The 16,045-nt window shown below is 51.3% G+C and overlaps 1 protein-coding gene across 3 annotated transcripts in view; it reads right to left on the reverse strand.

The window, feature by feature from the left end:
• SEPTIN7 (septin 7) overlaps positions 1 to 6,544 on the reverse strand; it is a 76,435-nt gene extending 69,891 nt beyond the window's left edge. Inside the window, exons 1-2 of one of the 3 annotated variants that reach the window (XM_043984793.1) lie at positions 6,402 to 6,542; positions 5,801 to 5,802 (exon numbers count right to left, since the gene is read on the reverse strand). In XM_043984793.1, the coding sequence (XP_043840728.1) occupies positions 5,801 to 5,802; positions 6,402 to 6,465 (66 nt within the window). In that variant the 5' untranslated portion in view covers positions 6,466 to 6,542. Of the gene's footprint in view, positions 1 to 4,600; positions 4,603 to 5,800; positions 5,803 to 6,401 lie in introns of all 3 variants that reach the window. The other 2 variants (XM_043984804.1, XM_043984782.1) reach the window with 2 other exon arrangements.
• Between the last annotated feature and the right edge of the window lie 9,501 nt (positions 6,545 to 16,045).

Consider the following 16,045-nt stretch of genomic DNA (forward strand, 5'->3'; position numbering starts at 1 on the left):
CTGCCATCTGATGTGCTGGCCACCACCACCCCCCTTTCCAGCTTGCTGTCATCTGAAAACGTAATCGATCTGTCCTCTATGCCTTCAGTCATTGATATCAAGTACTGAACAGCAGCAGCAGATGATGGTCCTTGAGATGCTCCCCTGGACAGCTCCAATCTGGCTGATGAATGCTGCTATCATCTAACCCAGTGGAGTCAAACTCTAATAGAAACAATACATAAGGATAGGCTGCATGCTTAGAAAAACACATATTAACATTATCTACATTCTATTTTATTTGTATTAATCCTGTCAAATATTTCCTAATTATATTTTTTTCTTTTTTTTTAATTTTCTATTTTTTGTTTTTTTGGTGAGGCAATTGGGGTTAAGTGACTTGCTCAGGGTCACACAGCTAGTAAATGTCAAGTGTCTGAGTTCACATTTGAACTCAGGTCCTCCCGACTCCAGGGCCAGTGCTCTGCCCACTGCGCCACCTAGCTGCCCCCCTTAATTATATTTTAATATGGTCCTGCTGCACTTAGGAGCGTTGTGGCTGGCAGGCCATATATTTTGATACCTCTGGTCTAACCCCAAAAGGATCACAGTACTGCCAATAAGTCTGGTTAAAGCCCAGGTCACTCTCTTCAGTATTCCCCAATCTACAAGCCTAAGAGATATCAAAAATGGAAATGAAATTCATGACCTAGTCTTTGACAAATTCATGATGGCTTAGTAATAACCACTTTATTTTAAATAGCTAGTTAAATTAGCTATTATTTTTAAATGCTAATATATAAATATTCCATATAAACCTTAACTTTCTTTTAAAATATTAACATTTCTCTTCTCCAGACCTATGATTTCATTGGTATACAGAATTCCTAACGGGGAAATTCCTTATACCAATGCAAATCACCGACCTCTTCAGAAAAGCAGGAACCTAATCTGGCCCAGGGTCCCAAAGCCAACAGGTGCTAGCAGTAGGAGTCGCACTCAAGCCTTCCTGCCTATGAGCACAGCTTCCTATCTATTCCCCCACACTGACTGGCTGCCTCACACAAACTACCCTTACTGTTTCAAAACCCAAAATGTAAAGAAAGGGATTTAAATGAGACCTCAAAACCAGGATGACAGCCAACAGGCTTTGGTTCATTCTTCAGTGCTTTAGGGATAGGGACTCCACTAGTCAGTTCATTTGAAAAACAAGCACATTCTCCATACCTTAGAACTTTAGAGAAGAAATGAAATAAATGGAAAAGTGGTTGTGAAACACCTACTTTAAAACTCAGGCAGGTGCTGTTCATATTCTAACAGGAAGAGCTACACGGATGTGCCTGGGACTGATCTAGGTCAGAGAGGGGCCTTGTCTGAGGCGGGCTCTCAAGGCACTACACCATGTGGCTGCATTTTAATCATCTCTAATGTTGTTACTGTGGCTACTTCCTCCAATAACAGATCCCACAGCCCTTCTACTAGCCTATCTATGTCTTCAAGAGTTAGTGTGCCTGAAAAATCCACCAAAATGCATGCAGGCAACCAGGTTAAGTACAATGCCTCTCTTGACTTCTCAGCTAGCTGAGCTTCAGACTACACACACAAAATGACACCTTCTCTCCAGACGTAAATGGGTTCAAACTTGGGAGGACCAGCCAGCACTTGTGCCCTCCTGACAAAGCCTTCAAGAGAACTCAGCTTCCTAGCAAATAAAGCAGCATTTCAGTGGAAGAGTCTGTTCACATACGACTAGAAATGAGGTAGAAGAAACCTTTGCCGATTTTTTTTTCCTGTTGAATAAAGGATATGATCATTTTGAGAATCTGGTAAAGAGAAAAAAACAAACAAAACTACAGTTGATTAAAGATAGAACAAATGAGAACTCCAGAGATCGTCATATACTATTGAACACGTTAAAAGATATTGGGGGGGCAGCTAGGTGGCGCAGTGGATAGAGCACCGGCCCTGGAGTCAGGAGGACCTGAGTTCTAATCTGGTCTCACACACTTGACACTTACTAGCTGTGTGACCCTGGCCAAGTCACTTAACCCTCATTGCCAGGGGAGGGGGGGTAGATATAACAAGATTGAAATAATCTAAAAATCAGCAAAACTAAGGAATAGGCATCATGATCCAAGGGAAGTGCTATTGACAATAGCTCGTGGGCTGAATTCAAGGCAGCATGTACTAAGACAGACAACTGGCTGTCCACCAGCACCGCAAACACTCTGTCAGTGGACAAATGTTGATCTGGAGCCCGGTACATGCACGGGGCTGTACAAAAATGGCACAGCCCAGTCAGGAAGAAAAGTGAAGCAACATCAGGTGCTCTAAGTGTCCAACAGATGGGCACCCCGGAAGGAACAGGAAGAGCCTGGCACTGGGCTGTGAAGGATGAACAGGTTCTGTCTAATGGGGAGAGCACTTCAAGGCAGAGAATGGCACTGACAGCTCCACAAAAGGCATGGGGGGTGGGGGGGACACACACACATACAGTCTGGGGAGGGGTGCAGTATTTGGCCTGGTCTAGGTCTTCTAAGGCAAGAAGACAACATAAAGGTCACGGACAGAGCAGGGAGGGCCTGGCATGACAAATAAAGTGCTTGGACTTTATGGGCAATTTGAAGCAAAAGGCATCTCTGGCAGCTGGTGTTGAATGAGAGTCAAAGCTAGAGGCAGGAAGACTAGTGTACCCGGGCACGAGTCAGTAAACTCCAGGGGCTCCCTATTAAGTGGAGGATCAAACACAAAATCCTCTGGCTTTTCAGGCCCTCCCTACCCTCCCAATCTCCTCTGCACTTGTTCCCTTCTCCACACCCTGCAATCTGGGGACATTGTCCTTCTGGCTGTCCCTCCCCCAAGATGGGCCATTTTCACTGCCACTGCCACTCCCTCCCTCCCTCCCCTTTGGCCTCCTGGTTTCCTGTAAAGCTTAACTCAGCCCCAAAGCAAGAGGCCTCCCCAGTCCTCCCTCCAGTTCCTTCCAAACCCCACCCCTCACTGAGGCAGCACAGTAGATAAGACAGTTAGGCCTGAAGTAGGAAGACACAGGTTCAGATCCTGCCTCAGACGAGTCATTTAACCTGTCTTCCTCACTTTCCTCCACAATAGCACCTATCTCCTCGAGTTGCCTTGAGGAGCCAATGAGACATTAGCAGAGTGTTTCTGTAACTCTTTTACACAGAGCTGCAGGCTTGTCTCCCCCATTAGACTGCAAGCTACCTTAAGGCAGGGCCCTTCCTTATGCCTTCCTTCCCATCCAGGGCTCAGCACAGTGCCTGGCTCATAGGTGTTTAACAAGGGCTGGCTGGTGATAGCCAGAGGGAGAGAGGCTCCCCATGGGTTATCTGAAACAGAAATGAGACATGACATCTCCAGAAGGAGGATCCATCCGATCCAATCCCCAACATGCAATGGGGAAGCCTATCTCTGCTGGAACCAAGAGTCCAAGCGCCTCAAGGTAAACATCTCAACTGTTTCCCAACATATCAATGTGCTTATTCTCTGGCAAATCAGTACTTGGCCGTGGGATGAGTCCTCCCTGGCATCCTGCAGATAGATGCCTGCTAGCACATCCGATTCTCCTCTGGGCCTTCCTATCCATCAATCCTTTCACAAGGCACTTTCCACCAGATCTCCACACCAGGATATACAAGCTAATCTGCTCCCTTTTTTGTTACCAAGACTGCATAGCCTGCATGTGCCCACCACATACCTCTTTTCTTGGTCCTCTGAACAACCCTAATTAATTCTTCAGACCGTGGTATTCCATGACTTGTGGGCCATGCAATGCCCCAGGAAAAGGAAGGATGTTAAAAAGATGGGCTTTTCTTTCATGGAAATGGCAAACCATACACATAACTACAAACGAAACATTTTACTATCCCAATATTCAACCAAAAACAATTTAAATTTTCCACGTCACCGTGTAGGTTATATTTATGAACATTGTCCTTTAAAATAGAAAGTTGTTAGAAAATGTGTTTGGTGCTTGACCGTGTACATTTCAGGAAGAGGGATGGAGAGGGTAAGCTCTTTGAAGAGGAGTGTGGTTTTTTCCTGAGTTCCCAGCACATGGGTACGTGCTCAATAAATGAAAGGAAATGGAAGGAAATTTTTGAACCGAGAACACCACCTACAACAGGGGCTCTTAAGCTGGGGTCCCCTCAATGTGCTTTGTAAATATTCTGAAGCCTGTATTGGTTTCTTTTGTAATATTATGAATTTAACACATTAAAAAATAACTGTTCTGAGAAAGGATCTCGGGGCTTCCCCAGAATGAATGCCCAAGGGGTCCATGAAGAACCTCTGCTCATCAGGACAGCAAGAAGAGATGGTCTGCAGAATTAGGTGAAAGAACAAGGCTCATTTAGCTGGAAAAAGACACGGGGAGGACACAGCTCTAGTTTTAAGAGCTGTCACAGGGAAGGGTTTTTTCCTGCTTGGTTCCTGAGGGAAGAATCAGGTCCAAGAGAAAGTTGTAGAGACAAATCTAGGCTCAGTGTAAGGAAAAACAAGTAGAACTGTGCCGTCTTAGGAGGTCAATGGTTTGCCCCTGCTAGGATGATCACTTACAGTTCAATTAGGGTCTGTATTAGATTTTGAGACACCCCCCCCAAGCGGCTGTGACACTGTTCTATTATTCACCACTGCTTGGACATGCCTTGTATCTCTGACTGTTCTGCTTTAATGTCTGAGGTACTCTAGGACTGCCCTTCTCCACTGAATTTCCATGTATCCTTTAAAGCCCAGTTATACCGCATGCTTTTCCTGATTCCCTCCCAAAGACCCTACCTCATCCAAACTCACATAGCAAATTAAAGGCCAGTAAAGCAGCTCTTGGAACAGTGGACAGAGAGAGCTGGGGCCTGGAGTCAAGAAGTTCAAATCTGACACTTACTAGCTGTGTGACCTTGGGGAAATCACTTAACTATCATTTGCCTCAGTTTCCTCAACTGCAAAAAAAGGATCATAAGAGCACCTACCTCACAATGTTGTTGTGAGGACCAAGTAAGTTAATCTTTGTAATTAATTCTAGCACAATGCCTGGCACATAGGCACTGTAGAAATGCTTCCGGGGGCAGCTAGGTGGTGCAGTAGATAAAGCACCGGCCCTGGATTCAGGAGGACCCAAGTTCAAATCCTGCTTCAGACACTTGACACTTACTAGCTGTGTGACCCTGGGCAAGTCACTTAACCCCAATTGCCTCACAAAAAAAAAAAAAGGGAAAGAAATGCTTCCTCTCTTCTCCTATTCTGTTCCCCACCCATCCCACCTACCCCCAACTCCTGGAAGAACACTCCCTCATGTAAACTTTGTATTCGTGAATGGAATGATCTAAAACAGGAACAAGGAACAACTATTGGTCCACCATAATGAAATTACTGACATTACTGCGAAAGGACTTTGTTGGAGGCAAACTTCCACAGGGCTTCAAAGAGATTTGTATCTCGACCCAGGAACCTATCATTCACGACACGTGCATTTTAAAGTCAGAAACAACACGGGACAAAAAGCCCTTTGTAAAACTGGGATCTGCCTTATCTGGTCGTAAAATACGCCTGGCCACCATTACCTGCTCCATCTGCCCACAAGCACTTTGGGTTTTTTTATCAGAAAAACGACAAGCATGTTTTGATTTCCAAAACCCGCTTCCCAAGCGCCCAAACTAGGTCAGGGCTGACCCCGAGCTCCCATTATTTGAGATCCATTTTCCATCGGATCTGCACGGGGCAGCCCCCTCCCACCCCCCCCCCACCCCGGGGCCGGGGCTTCCTCCCACATGGACCTCACGGCCCCCTCCCTCCCCAGCCGGGCAACAGCTGGGTGGGATCAAAGCCGGTTTCCTGCCCTCCCCTCCCCACCCCCACTCACCCCACCCCCTTCTCTTCTATCTGGGACCCAGGCCTGGTCTGGCCCCCGGAGGGGGTGGGGGTCTGCCCCCCCGAACTCCCGTGGGCCCCGACTGGGGAGCGCGGGGCCAACAGCGGCCGACCGAGGGTTCAAGAGCTGCGAGGGCGCCCGTCGCCCCCAGCCTGGGCCGCCGCGGCCGCCCCCGGGAGGCGCCCCGCTGCGGGGCGGAGAAGGAAACTGAGGCGCGGAGCGGGGCAGGGCCCGCGCGGGGGCCTGCGGGTGGATGCGAGCGGGAGCGAGCCGCGGAGGCCCGGCCCCCGCCCCATTTCCTGCAGGCCCGGCCGAGCCCCGTCGCGCTCCCCGGCCCCGGCCCGGCCCGGCCCGGCCCAGCCCGGGCCTGCCGCCGCCGCCGCCTCCTCGGACTCCCTTCAAACTGTCACGGCCGCCCCCGCCCCCGGCCCGCCCGCCCGCCCCCCGCCCCCGGCCCCGCAGCCGCCCCCACGGCCGCCGCCCCCGCCGCCCCCGAGCCCCGGAGGCCCCGCCGGGCCGGGCCGGGGCAGAGACTCACCCATGGCGCCGCCGCCGCAGCCGCCGCCGCTCCTCTCCTCAGCAGCTCGCTCACTGACCGACATCCCCTCCCCCGGCGAGGCCGCCCGCCCGCCCGCCGATTCTCCAACGCCGCCTGCGCCGCTGACGCAGCGTAGTCTCGCGCCGCGCCACGGCGCCTACGTACGCCGTTCCAACCCCTCCGCCTCCCGCGCCCCGCCCCGCCCGCGACGCAGGCGCCCCCGCCCTCGAAGCGGGGCGCCCGGACCGCTCTCGCGAGAGTATCAGACAACGCCCCCGCCCCCGGAGTCGACCCGGCCGAGGCGCAACCGGCCCTCGGCGGCCATCTTGCAGCCTGGCAGACGGGAGGCCTCGGGGGTCCCTCATGACCCGAACCTCCCGGAGAGCTTCCTCAGTGCACGCTGATCATAACTACTGAGCTCTTCTGAAGCGGCTGAAGTTCTTGGGATTCCTCCTGGAGTTCACGGCCTGGTCAGGGAAGGCGAGAGGGTGCGGTTCCTGCCCATACCAAAGATGGCCGCCTAAAAGGCACGTCCGGTCCACGGCTTGAACGTCTCCAACAGCTTTAGAGCCTGGGTACGCAATTGGCGGAAGGGAAGGGAATGCGGGGCTGAGACTAGACCAGTGGCTTCCTACGCAACGAGCGTAGTGAAGGGCGGCAGAGGCCGCGCACGCACTTGGCGTAAGGGGAGGCGGCGCAGGGCAGGCACTACGTAAGTGCCTCCCTTCGATCTTGGTGTAACGGGGCGGAGCCAGAGGGCGTGAGCGCCCCGGCACGCACTTGGCGTAAGGGGAGGCGGCGCAGGGCCCAGCCTGCGGTTGGGGCTCCTTACGCCATTGGCGCAAGCTCTGGCGTCGAGCCTGGGACCGCGGAGGGCGCTGCTCCCCGGACTGGGGAGAGGGCGCCGAGGCCGGCTTGTCCCTGAGCCGCGGCGTGCTCCAGCCTGTGCCCGGGGGCTTCCTCCTCGGACCCCCGCCCCGTGGCTGGCTCAGTGTCCGCGCTGGACACCGCCGAGGTCACCAGCCATCTTACAGATTGGGGAACCGGGTCCCCTGCCTCCGAGCCCTCGTCCGGACACAACCCCCAAATCTCAGAGTTGGGAGGTCCAGCTGCACCGACCCATGCATGAACAAGGCTCCTCAGCCCCCCACCCCCCGTGAGGGGCCTCCCTCGGGCTGGGGAAGCGCCCCCGGACGCGCAGCCTCCGTCTACCTCTCTGTGACTCCCCCCCGCCTCCTGCTGCCCCCGGTGCTGCCCTGGCACCAGACGAGCCTCTGGGCGTGTGCCCCCTAAACCCGTGCCCTCCACACACATTATCTGCCCATGCTTCTGCCCCTCTGCCCACGCCAGCGGGTCCAGCGCGTCCGTGGCCTTCCCAGCATTGACCCCCAGGCTGCCCAAGGCTCCTGTGCAGGACTTGTCATCTGATTGTCTTTGTATCCCAAGGGTCGCGTCCCGACGGTCGTCCCTATTGACCTTTCCCACAAAAATGCCCTTTCTCGGCATTCTCCTACAAAGGGAAATGAGCCTCCTGGGGGCCTCAGTGTCCTCATCTGTAAGGGGAGCGGAGGCCCCTGCCAGCTCCATGCAGGGTCCTGTCGACCTGCTCTTGCTGAAGCCCCCGGGGTCTTTGGGATCACGGCTTCCTTTTCTAAACGTCCTTAACTACTCTGGGGCCTTAAACACGAAGGGAAGAGGACCCAAGGCGTGCAGATGACATCTCACAGATATGGGGACCCAGTTGTGCCGGGCGAGGGTCGAGAAGGAGGCAGAGAAGTGGAACTCGGACTTTTTTCAAATGAATGTATGAAATAAGTGATTGGATCGACAAAGAAAATAGCTGCGAAAGATGATGCTCCAGGGTCAAGAGTGAGGTGAACAGGGCACAGACCTCTAGCAACAAAGCTGAGGACATGTTTGGAAAAAAACTCCGGTTGCAGGTGCGGGCAATCGAATTGTTGGAGTTTGATCCTTTCACTAAAATGCAAATGGCTTCCATGTGATGGTCTTACTTGGAATTTAGTCTTTATTGGAGTATTCATATTAATTGAGCTTCTTAAGTTTATGGGGTTTTTTTAAATAAATAAATTGGCTGAAACGAAACCAAGATTGAATCACAGGATATTCGGTTCCAGGTATTTATGATAGGCGTCTCCTATGTGCTGAGCCCTGAGGATTCCAATACAAAAAGAAAAACTTGGCATGTTCTTGTTAAGTCCCTCCTTGGTTTGCTGCTGTGTCCAAAGACGTCAGCTCTGAAGTTGCCATGGATACAGAAACTCAGGGTGGGTGGGAAAGGGTTTAGCTGGTCTGCCACAGTGAGGACATTCTTTCCCTGGGGCGATCCTCTGATTGATTTCCCCCTTTGTGCATCTGGTCCAAGAGAAGGGAGTTATGGGTGGGAGCAGATAACAGCTTATTGTCATGTTATCCCCAATCCCATTGCTGTGGAATATTCTTAGAGAATGCTGGAAATGCCTCTGAAGCCCACCTTGGCTGAGCCACCCTCCTCCTCCTCCAAGGGGCCCTCCCTCCACCACCACCCTGGGCAGGTCAGACTTCCACCTCTGCCTCTTCCTGAGGACTTCTAGTTCTTGCCCTACTCTGCCAAGCAGACAGACTAAAGGCCTTCCTTCAGGTGTGTTCATATTTCCTGGACACAGGGGCATCAGCCCTCACTTCCTTTCCCCGTCATCCATGCCACTGATGGTGTCTTCTTGGGAGAATGTCTTCTGTAGGCCACTGGGCCTCTCTCCAATGCCCACAGGTTTGGTCCTTTGGGGGCCATGGTCTGCCATCACCTATAGCATCCACAGGAAAACAGATGAGGTTGGGTGCCAGGGAAGCCCCTGCCCCATGTCCTGACCATAATCCAGCCCACTTCTTCCTCCTGTTGGGTATAAATAAGTCATAATCGGGGCAGGTGGGTAGAGTAGAAAAAGCCAGGAGGGCCTGGGTTCCAGTCCCAACTCTGATGCCCCCTGAGCATAGGGTTTCACTCTGCACACTCTAGCAGCAGCACCTTCCCTTCTGCTTGAGTGAAGAATGCTATGAGCCTCCTGGCAGGAGGGAGAAAAAGGCCTTGGGCTTTTATCTCCCTACCCAAGCTGTTGGCATGTGGCCACATCCCTGGCATGGCTGTTTTTTGTCTCTTGTATCCATTGCTTCCTACCTTTAGGTATGGGACTAAGCTGTGACCTTTAGAGTTTTGAAAGGTTAGGAGGACAAACCTCCAGAGGTCTGGGAGTAGGAGGCTTTGCCAGATTTTGCAGACAACTGAGCCCAGTAAGGATAAAAGTCCTTAAGCACCGGCTCAACCCAGCAGAGAAGTGGATCAAAGGCAGCCAAGAGGGCGTGAGGGTAGCTTGATCCCAGGTATGCCACATGAATCAGAGAACAGGTGAGGTGAATGCCTTGGAGCAGCCATGTGAAGGTGGAGCCCACTGCCCCCAGGATTGGAGAAAATGTTTGTATTTGTCTCTGTCTTTGCAGTAAATATCCCCTTGTAAAAGCTTGGGGGAGGCAGGGAATAAGTTCCACAGAAGGTGCCCCTCTGCTTTGGTAGAAGGATTTTTCTGCCATCCTTAGGAAATCACAACCCCATGTCCATCTTATAGCAGATCCAGCCTGGGCCAAAGGTGGGCTGTAAGAGCAAGGTCCAAATTGGCCCCTAAGGGCAGGAATCTTGCCTTCCCATCCTGGCTTCTTCCACCTCCAGATACCCCCCTCTCTGGTGACATGTGTCCAGCATGTATCTCCCAACACAAAGCAGGCCAACAGGCATCAAGAAGTACTTCCTGTGATGAGAAGAACCAGGAGAACATTGTCCACAGTATCAACAACATTGTGTGATGATCAACTGATGGACTTGGCTCTTCTCAGCAATGCAATGACCCAAGATACTTCCAAGGGACTCCTGATGGAAAACGCTCTCCACATCCAGAAAAAGAACTGTGGATTCTGAATGCAGATTGAACTGGACTGTTTCTACTTTTGTTGTTTTGGTTTTGGTTTTTGAGGTTTTTCCCTTGTGCTCTGATTCTTCTTTTACAACATGACTAATGCAGAAATATGTTTAATGTGATTGTACATATAGAACCTCTTTCGGATTGCTTTCTGTCTTGGAGAGGGGGGAGGGAAGGGAGGGAAGATGGAAGAAAAATTTGGAACTAGAAATCTGGAGGAGCAGCAGCAGCAGCACGGGGCTAGATGCTGGGGATGCAAAGACCAGATGGCAAACAGCCCCGCCCTGGAGGATTTTCCATTCTACTGGAGCAGTATGTTGTTGAGACAGACAGGTGTAGGGAGGAAGGAGAGCTCTGAGAAGACTTCCCATTGTCCCACTGGCAGTGGCGCTTGAATTGATCCTCGAGAGACAAAGGCAAGAAGGGGGCAGATCGAAGACATGGAGGGTGGGCAGAAGGAGCACTTGCAAAGTCAAGTTCAGGGAAAGGCAACTAAACCAGCATCCTGGCTGAGCGTGCCCACTAGGACAGCCTCAGGACCCTGAGCCACTTTCTCCCACACACTTCTCACACATGTACACACACTCACATACACACATGCACACACACACAGAGTCACTAGCCACAGACCCCTACCAGACTGCTAGAGCCCAGCAGATGCATTCTGCTTTCTTGGGTGATTTTCCCCAAGAGCTCTGCACTGGCCCAGGCATTCTGAGTTAAATGAATGAAAAAGCACTCATTCAGCTTCTCAAAGACAAGCCACTAAACTGTGTGGACCCTTTGGCCCAGAGTTACCACTACTGGGCTCATAGCCGGTGATGGAAGAAGACAGAAGAAAGAGAGGGGAAAAGAGCTCATACAAAGAAAACCCGGAACCCAAACGGATGGCCTCCTGCTGGGGAGTGGCCAAACTAATTAGAAATAGGAAGGAATATTAGTGTACCACAAGAGACAAAGAATATGAGGGATCCAGAGGAACTTGGAAGCCCTGAATGAACTTGGGTAAAGAAGGGGAAGGAAGCAGGACCCACAAAGACCTCCAGGAAGGTCATTTTAGCAGTCATGAGAACTCTGAGCCATAAGGCCAGGCCAAGGACCCCAAGAACTAAGAGGGAAATGTCTTCTTTGCAAACAGGTATGTCTGGTCACATCAAGCATCCATTAGGATCTGGAAAGGGGATGGCCATGAGCCCAGAAAGGCCTGTCTGGACCTGAGGCTGCAGGGACTTTTTGTCTCAATGGGCCTGGGTTCAAATCCTGTCTCCAAAAGGTCCTAGCTGAGCAACATCGGCCCAAGCCACTCTGAGCCTCAGCTTCCTTGTCAGTGCAATGAAAGGGATGGGCTGGCAGGTTCTAAGGCCCCTCACAGCTCTAAACTTTATGCTTCTAGAATCCGCAGACATATAGAGGAAGCCTGCTCTGTGACATGCCTCCTGAGAGAGTTTGTTTTGGTTTTTTGTGGGTTTTTTGTGAGGGTTAAGGGACTTGCCTAGGGTCACACAGATAATAAGTGTCAAGTGTCTGAGGCCAAATTTGAACTCAGGTCCTCCTGACTCCAGGGCCAGTGCTCTATCCACTGCTCCCCCTAGCTGCCCCTAAACTTTATGCTTTTGGGAAGAGCCAGCTCTTTCCATTGCTGCCCTTGGAGGCAAGCTGCCGGGACCACAGGCGTAGGGGCAGCCAGTTTTCCCCATGACACTTGAAAGTGTCATTTATTCTGAGGTCTGAACCAAACTGAGGCCCGGCTCACTTTCACAGCCCTGGAGGTTGGCTTGTCCCTCCTCCAGTCAAGCTTAGGCTGCTGAGGGAACCCCACTAAGACCTGAGTGGAAGAAAACTGCCTTCCTCCCCAAACACGGCAGGAACCTTGCAGAAGTCCATGCTGCCCCAGGACTCGGAGGTAAGGGGAAACTCTCAGTAAGCCTTTGGGCTACACCAATAGGGGGACCAAGAGGCCCAGGGCCTGTCCCTCCTGACCCACCGGGGGTGAGGGAGCATCGACAGAAGCCGTCCCGGCCTCTGCCCTGCACAGCGGGGCTCACGTTATCCCCATAGATAAAACCACAGCTTCCAAGACCTACCCAACCTGCCAGTGACCTCCCCCTCTGCCTCCTTGGGGCGGTGCCAGCCCTGAGAAGCCGTGGCTCACATCGTCTCCCATGCTGCAGCAGAAGGTCAAGAGAAAGCGTCAGCTCATTGACCCCCCTGCAGCCCCTGGTTTACAAAGCCTAAGGGGCTGTGAGGAGGGCCCTGCAGACTGAGTCAGGGGGTGCCACAATGGTGCTTAATTCTAAGCGACATGAGGCATCTGCCCCCTCCCCCAGAGGGCTGAGGAGGGAGCCTTTGTCCAGGCTAGCCCTGCTCCTGATTAACCAGCTAATCATGGGCCCTCACCTCTGTCCTAGCACCTGACCTCTTCTCCTTTCCCTCAGCTGTGCCCAGGTCCTAGGCGTGGTTCTGGGAAGACAAAGACAAGAGGAAAACAGTCCCTGCCCTCAAGGGCCTTGCAGTTTTCTAAGTACTCAACCACAGCAAAAAGAGAACCAAGTATTTACCATATAAGGGCAAAAATAAAAGGGTAGGCAGAGGTGTAAGGGCTGGGGGGGGGGGGGGGGAATCAGGAAAGGATCCAACTAGGAAATGGCCGTAGAATTAAACCTTAAAGGAGAAGGCAAGGATCCTGAGAGACAGAGGTAAGGACTATCAGGCATGGGGAACAGCTTGATCACAGGCCTGGAGGCAGGAGATTCAACACCAGCTACAGACAACAAGTAAAACAGTTGTGCCGGAATATAGAATAGGTTAGGGGAAGAAAAGTGATTAAATCAGTCTTGAAAGAGAGCTAAGAGCCAAAAGTATAGGGCCTTCAACATGAAATTGAGAAGTATCTATTGCAGAGACATTGAGAGTCCACTGAAGCTTTTTGAATGAGACAGGCTCTAGGAAGGTCAATGTGGCCTGAGCTCCAAAGAGACAGAGAGATGCCCTGAAGGTTGAATGACTCCAGGGGGTCAAAGCAAGTGGGGAGATAGGCCCCTAATCAATAACACCCTGCTTCTGAAGTGCCGGAATTTTGACCAGCAAAGGCTAATTTCTGAAAGACACAGACCAAAATAACAATCGGCACCAAAGCCATGAAGAATGAATGAATGAATGAATGAATGAATGAATGAATGAATGGCCTTTGGTGAACACTCTGCTCTCATCCTCTAGGGGGTGTAGGGTGGGTAGGGAGAGCAATGGGTCAGTCCATCACTGGCCTTGAGGTCCACACCTAAAGATTCCCTCAGCCTAAAATCAGCCACTCTCTGTCACGACCTCATGGTCAGGACAAACACCTCTTTATGCCCTGGTAGGAAAAAACCCTGCCGTGTGCGGGGGAGTATTGAGGATGAGGTAACAAGGCCACAGCTGCCAACGCTTTGGAGCGCTACCAGAGCTGAATCAGAAATGGGCAGGATGGGAAATGGGAACAGGGTTTAGGGTGGAGTCATCAGCCTTCATTAACCAGGCAATATATTGATCTTGGCAGCAATTCTCCCTGCCTCCAGCCCAAAAACCAATTGCAAGGAAATCGAACCGAGCTTAAGTCAGAGAGGATGTATTGACGAACCAAACCAAACGAGCTGACTTCAGCCTGGCACATTTCTAACAGCAGACGCTCTGCCTGACTACCATGTGCCAACCTGCCTTCAACAGGCCCATGACCCATAGGGGCCTTTTCCTAACCCCGTCTACGGAGCATCCATGCCCAGGAAAGCAGGGAGCTCAGACAGGAAACAGATGCATCCAGACTGAACCTGCGTGCAAAAATCTTTGGTTTATGAGAGACGGTTGCCCCAAGGCTATGGAGCCTGGCCCAGCCAGATACTGAGTGGCCATTAACAGAGTAGCTCGTGTTCCTGTCCTCACTGGGGATCGATGACCAAGAGAAGCCTGGCTGGAGTCTGCCCTTAGACTGTTCTCTATGGAGAGCACCTGATTCAGGCAGGTCCTTAAACACCAGAGCAAGTTTAAGAAAGGACATCTTGGATGTGACCGTCCCACACAGGCTTTTAGCCCTTTGGTCTGAGAGTCTCCTAATGACCATGACCCACTCAGTCAGAGGGTTGCTTATCACTGAGCTTCTCTTCCCGTTGGGGGGTTTTCAAGATTTCAAACAAAAATAATGATGAAGTACCCCCCAAGGGCAATGAAGAAGCACATGGGGGTGGGGAGGTAGGTTGCAACAACAACGAATTAAAAGGAAAAATGGAGTAAAAGATGTCATTCTAAAAATGCATTGCTACGGGACATCAAATGACCTTATCAAATAGTAGCCATCAACCCCATGTAGTGCTGGTTGGCTAAAAAAAATAAAATAGGGGACAGCTGGGTGGCACAGTGGGTAGAGCACCGGCCCTGGATTCAGGAGGACCTGAGTTCAAATTTGGCCTTAGACAGTTGACACTAGCTGTGTGACCCTGGGCAAGTCACTTAACCCCAATTGCCTAAAAAAAAAATAAAATAAAATAAAATAGAAAAGTAGAACAGAGGAGCAGACTAAATAAAAAGAACCAAAAGCAAATAAAAATGGGAGCCTAGTGTTCGATTGAACCAACCATGGGAAGACAAAGCCAGCCTGGAAGGTCTGGTGGATACCAGGAGATCCTTCTTTGGGCTAACAAAGAACAGGAAACAAAGGAACTACCCTTTAGCAAGGTAATGCATTTTAAAGAAACAACCCACGGTATGGGAATGGAATGGAATATTATAGTTATAAGGAGCATGAGAACTCTGGGCAGATGTGTATCTCGCCCTCCCTGGGGATTGCCACACTCCCACAGACATTTCAAGAAGAGCAAGGAGGCTACTTGTCCTACAGCTGAGAGAACTGGCAAAGCCCAGACTGTGACATGGTGTAGACCCTGCTGATTTCTAGTGCAGGGCTCTTTCCACTAACCTACAGTAGGTGACAAATTCTTCCTTATCAATCAAAAGGGTTCTCCAATAACCCTCCAGAGTCCTAGGCCACCTTGTAGCAGAGGTAGGCTAGTCCTTTCCATCTCTAACAATGGCTGCTTCTGGATCCCAGACTTTCAGAAGACGCTGAAGGCTTTTCTGTTGGTGTTCCCTCTGCATGCTCCAGTTCTCTTGGGGCTCCTGCCCAGCCTCAAGGAATTGGTGATTTTCCTGCTTACTGGGAGCTTTGATTACCCTATTAGGGATCTGTATTACTAAAACTCTGGGCAACTAAACAGGTCAGAAATCTGATTCTGACTGCTCAGGTAGGGGAGGCTGCAGAAAAGGAAGGGTCCTGGGGAGCTCAGTCTAATGGGGGAGACAATATAAGTCCTCTGTGTGTGTGTGTGTGTGTCCCAGCACAACTGCCCCATAGAGTGTAGACAACGAGATGACTGTTCCCTTCCCCCACTTTGATCACAGTACACATTAGAGCTTTCACCCATATATAGAACCCCGAGAATGTCATCAGTCGGGGCACAACCACAGGGCACAGTCATATTCATTGACCTATTGATGAGAGGCTTCATGACATTGTGGATGGCATTGGACTCAATAAGTCCTGGGTTTCAAGCGCTGCCCTTGACACATTACTTCCACATGTCACATAACCCCTTGAATCCCTGAGACTCGTCTCACTGAGAGAAGGGGACACTGATGCTGATGGGTCATGAT

Source organism: Dromiciops gliroides, chromosome 1 (assembly GCF_019393635.1).
Source record: "Dromiciops gliroides isolate mDroGli1 chromosome 1, mDroGli1.pri, whole genome shotgun sequence".
NCBI classification, from domain to species: Eukaryota; Metazoa; Chordata; class Mammalia; order Microbiotheria; family Microbiotheriidae; genus Dromiciops; species Dromiciops gliroides.